Source organism: Corvus hawaiiensis, chromosome 26, assembly GCF_020740725.1.
Source record: "Corvus hawaiiensis isolate bCorHaw1 chromosome 26, bCorHaw1.pri.cur, whole genome shotgun sequence".
Taxonomy (NCBI): Eukaryota; Metazoa; Chordata; class Aves; order Passeriformes; family Corvidae; genus Corvus; species Corvus hawaiiensis.
In genome coordinates, this window is record NC_063238.1 from 5,565,735 (window position 1) to 5,571,088 (window position 5,354).

The 5,354-nt window shown below is 40.3% G+C and overlaps 1 protein-coding gene across 6 annotated transcripts in view; it reads left to right on the top strand.

The window, feature by feature from the left end:
* The window catches only part of LYN (LYN proto-oncogene, Src family tyrosine kinase), a 50,489-nt gene extending 46,576 nt beyond the window's left edge, over positions 1-3,913 (top strand). For 4 of the 6 annotated variants that reach the window (XM_048286799.1, XM_048286795.1, XM_048286798.1 and 1 more), the window contains exon 13: positions 2,262-3,913. In XM_048286799.1, coding sequence (XP_048142756.1) covers positions 2,262-2,464 — 203 coding nt within the window. In that variant the 3' untranslated portion in view covers positions 2,465-3,913. Of the gene's footprint in view, positions 1-1,993; positions 2,020-2,040; positions 2,167-2,261 lie in introns of those variants that run through there. The other 2 variants (XM_048286800.1, XM_048286801.1) reach the window with 2 other exon arrangements.
* Positions 3,914-5,354: the final 1,441 nt, after the last annotated feature.

Below are 5,354 nucleotides of genomic sequence, written 5' to 3' on the forward strand. Positions count from 1 at the left end.
AAGTTAGACAAGGAGCTATTTTGAGAATACTGCTTGGATTGTGGGTAACCCTTTTTGTTTTAAATAAAACCCCAAACACATGGAAGTATGTACATGATTTATTTACTATGGGATACTGATAAGGGTATTTTTATTTTTTGCTTCTGAACTCAAATGGTTATTAAACAGATAGTTTTCCTGCAGGGTAGCTGAAACACAGGCTTTGTCCTTAGCATTCAGAATGTAACAATTTTTCCTGCAGAGCACAGATCTAAGCACCATCCTATGAAGTACTTAAACCCAAAAAATCATCCCCATTCTGTACAAAAGCCCAGTAGCAGCAGTCTTCATGTAGCAGCACAGTTAACTAATATTTTGTATGGTAGGAATAACTGTTTTACTGCATATATTATATACAATCCATTTCTTTAAGCTCAAGCAGTCAGATCACTGTTCTCTATAAAATGCTTTATTGACTTTCTTCCTGAATTTAATTTGTCTCTATATAGCAGTAATTCCTTACTCTGTGACAACATGCTCTTCCATTACTTCAAAATACTTCTTTTCTGCACACACGCAGTATTAGTTCAGGAAAACTTCCCTTCTCCTTCCAAAGAGGAACTGAAAATACAAAAGATGTGCCCAAAGTAAGCACTTTGATCCAGACTCAGATTACATGGCTGAGGGTATTTTTGGAAAAGCTTAAAGCCAACAGGCTTGAGCTGAAGTCAACTATATGAACTATGGTCATCTTGAATAATCCAAGTAGTTATACTGGATAAAGTTGTCATTTGGTTGTAATTCAAATGTGTCCTTACCTGCCAAGTGGCTTAAATCACAGCCATAGCAGTCAGATACTACATACAGAGGTCTGCACAGTCTGCAGCGACAGCTGCACAGTCACCAAGGGCTCAGGGGAGCACCACATCTGCATCTCCACTGCTGACCTTGCTCAGAGCAGGACCCATCCTGCCTGCTCTCAGCCAAGCAGAGCTGCTCTCCCTCCACCTCTGGGGGGCTGGTGTGTGCAGGAGACTGTCCTGCATGGACCTGACCAGAGGCTGCATGGCCTGAGAAAGCCATGAGGAGCTGTAATCTTGGGCAGAACTGCACCACGTGGAGCATTTAGCCTGAGGAGCGGCCAGTGGCTGTGGGGCCTGGGATACCCTTTCGAAAGGGAAGGCCTTCTCTGGGGAATGCAAGGCTCTGGACTGAAGCACAGGTGCTTCCTGCATGCCCAGCCATCAGAACAAACAGCAGCCACTGAGTACAGAAAAGAGTCTGTGTCCAGAGAAGGTAATGCAACCAGGTTGATTAGATTTGCAGGGGAAGGGACAAGCCCAAAGGCAGGTTTCTGGGTAGGAAATGATGAGCCTGAAATAGCAAAAGCTGGCCCTAGTGTAGCTGACCTTCTGAGAGTAGGTGTTGAAATTATTCTGTGAACCAGTTTCTCAAGGGTTTGATAAAGAGGGGAGGGGTGACAGGAAATAAAAAAGGGGGGAAGAGGATGGAGTCCAGAGCAAGACTCTCTCATGTGACACGAGCTGGCATGTGACATGCAAGATGCACTGCTGGTACTTACAGGTCTTATCCTCTGAAAGAAAACCATAGCAGGGAAAAAAAGGAAAGCTCAGCACAGCTGGCAAGATGGTTTTGCATAACAGGAATAGGACAAGAGGGGAAATTGCCTATTACAATTAATGATTTCATGAGTGACTGTCCAGTATTTTGCAATCAGCAGCACTTACACAAAAGCTGATGTAGAAGAAAACCTGAAATTTTTGGGTGGGGTGACTGGCAATGTGATCAAACAGGGATGCTGCTCTCCATCTCAGGGTGGATGGGGCTCCAGCAAGCAGAGCAGAACTTCTGCAGCTAGAGGCAAAGGCTGGTGCCAGGGCAGGCTTTTGCTGGGAATCCAAACACCACAGGAAGCAGAATAAATGGGGGCAGGGTTGGTCAGAAGAACAGAACAGAGATGGTTGCTGGAGACAAGAATTGTGATTTTTCCCAGAGTCTTTTTAGACTTGGAACTAAAGAGGTTGTGATGCTCAACTGCAGAAATGGAAATGTTCCCACCAGGATTTTCAGAGCAAGCCCCTCATTGCTGGTCCACACCTCAACCTTGTTTCTTGAACTCATGCTAGGAGCTACCTTTAACAAGTAGCAAGGGTCATGTAGTAGTGGGTGAGTATCTTTAGAGTGAAGTAAAAAAACCAAGAAAAAATAACTTCTCTAGGAATGGAGATAATTTCATCAAATCTTTTTTTTTTTTGTTGAAGGTATGAGCAATTCAGATGTGATGGTTGCTCTTCAGCGTGGGTACCGAATGCCACGCATGGAAACCTGCCCGGCTGAGCTTTATGATATCATGAAAACATGCTGGAAAGACAAAGCAGAAGAGAGGCCAACATTTGATTATCTACAGAGTGTGCTTGATGACTTCTACACAGCAACAGAAGGGCAGTATCAACAACAGCCATAGAACAAAGAACACTTTTTCTACTGCCCTTGAGCATTGGTACAGACTATCTTTAGGACAGACTGCTCAAACCAGTTACTTCATGAATTCAGATGTCTTAACTGAGTGTGGAAGCTGAAATGCTGAAGGAAAGAATAATGCTGCAGAGAAATAATAATGTTTTTATTTGGTTAAAATAATTCCTCTAAAGCTTCAAGTTCTCCTTAAAGGCTTTGTGTTTTGCATCTGTAGAAACACCCCAAAGCAAACAGGCTTTTTGGGGTGGGGAAGGAAAAGGAAAGAAAGCAATCATGCCCTGGTACAGCTTGACAAGGCCGCCTTAGGATCTTAGTCATGCAATATGTTACAAGGAGACCTTGATAAAACAGTTGAGAGGATGCCTGAACAGCTGTTTTCAAAAGAAAAAGTCACAAAGGAGAACTAATAGATTTAAGACATGGTGACGTTCTTAAATCATTTTTTAAATACAGCATACAGCAAAAATTATTTTTATATCCTTGTTGTTTCACATTAGTATCAGGCATACTGTCAGCTCTTGTAAGACTTTCAAAACAGTGTCAAGGTTTCCTTTGAGGAAGAGTTATGTATGTAATTCTTTACACTGAAAAAAGTTCTGGTTTACTGCTGTAAAACCCTAAATTTAAAATCATTTTCAAAGCATTGCGAAACCATCAGACATGCAGAAGTGCAAGATGAACACACATGGCTGCAGACGTAGCAGCACACCTCACTGTGTTCAACCTTCAGCTTCCCACAAGGCCAAAGTCATCATCTGAAGTCCATGGAAAAGCACAGGATTTTGAAGGAAGTTAATACTTTCATTGCAGTTGCTGAAACTGTTACCAGTGAAAATATTTTAGTCTTCATTTTTAATCCTCTGTGGTTATTCAAGAATATTCCTTATATTTTTGCTGCTTTAATCAACTAACCTCAAATCTGTTTTAAAGCTAAAACTAGCTCTAGCACTATCAAAAACAATTTGTGGAAACATGCAATAGGATATCAAGTTACATTGCATTGATACTGTAGTTTGTTGCTCGGTATTACAAATCTAATTCTTAAAGTGAAAGCAATTTGCTAATCTCTTTACATTGAGTTGTTCTATCAAATTACTTACCCAAACAGATGAGCTCATGCAGTTGCAATGTAACCACAGCACAGATTACTTCTTTTTCAAAGTGACACTGGTTCTTACAACTGAAACCCAGTACACACCTTTGCCATCCTTCAGCCCAATTATTTAGGCAAATGGTACTTTGCAGAAGCTTAAAACCTTTCTGATAAAGCTTCAGTGTGCCTGCAGTTGAAGTTCAGCAGCAGAAGTATTCATGGCTTTTCTTTTCTAGTGGCTTCCTTCAGTCAAACTGTGCAGTTTAAACAGACTATCAGTTAAATATGTAAATAGTTTCTATTGTATGGTGATTTTTAATTTTAATAAACACTTAATCTGAAGCAAGTTGTATGGTAGTAATTTGAGATAGAACAAACAGCTGATGTTCTATCCAGTGGTAGCTTCATGTGGAACAGGGGAATCTCTGATTATCACCACTACCAAGATTAATGGATTCTGCTTTCCTTACATCCAGTCGAAACTGAAAAGGACCAAACCAACCATTCTTACATCCTTCTTGTGGTTTCTTATTGTCCTGGAGGGCATGAAGAAAAGAACCAGCCCTCAGCTGTCCTTGAAAACAGCTTCTCACAAGCCTTTAATGTAATAGCTGCACTGTCCTTTAGCAGCTGAACATTAACAGTTCACTACTGGCCAGTACTTCACTACAAGCTTCATTTTATTTTAAGACTAAAAAAAAAAAAAAAAAACCAAAACCAAAAACCTCAAGATAATGTAACTTTGTCTTTCAAACCATTTCCTGTAGCCAGCCAAAGAGCTCTGGGAAGTAAGAGGGATCATAGAAAGAACAGTTGCTCAGGGAATAGATAGGAGGTTATAGTTAATGTTACATAAAGTTGCCAAAGTTGCTAGACAGGCTGCCAAGGTGTAGCACTAGGTAGTTTGAAATGGTATTATGGAAATTTTCCAGTATTAGCCTGTTCTGATGATTTTTTTAACTTCTGTTTGAATTGCTTTTCCTAAAGCAATTTGTACATAGCAGCTTTCTTATTCAAGGCATCAACACTCAGTGTCTCATATAACTACACCAAAATATTTTTTAATAGCTGGAATAGTTTATGTGGGAGTAGAAAAATATTTTAGAAATTGTACCTTGCAGGGATTATAGGCCTTCAGAACTACTAAAGCCAGATAACCCTTTATTTAACAGAAACAGTTCAAAACATGAGAAAAGCAGCGGCTGAAGTGCGACAGCCTTGTTAAATAGTTGTCAGAGTGATAACTGATCACAGACCAACCCGAAACTCCTAACGACCTGGCAAGAGGAGTCACAGCAGAGAAGGGCTGAGCTCCGTGTCACACGGGAAGGCTGCACCACCTACTGTCTCCCCAGGGAGGGTGAGGTTCTCCCTTTGAACTTGGTCTCCCTTCCACTATGAGAAACACCATCACAGGGACTGATCAATCCAATTTACTTACAGATTCTCCAGCAAGCCTCCAGCAATTACAGGCATTGTACTTTCACAGTGGTTAAAAAAATCCTCAGCTCCACTGACTGAAAGGGCTCTAAGAAAACTATTTCAAATTTTATCATGCTCCAGTCTTCCAACCTTAAGCTACTAGATAAAAGTTAAGTAATATAATCCAGGATATGATTCTTTCAACTCAAGATCATCCTATATCAATCACTATCATTATTTGGGCTCTAATTTTATGATCTTTCCTTATCTTGGTTTTGTTGATTTATAAAATGAAGAGTCAGAGCTGAATTTAGCAATGGAAAATTTTATTAAATAGATTTTTCAAAGTTTAATGCATATT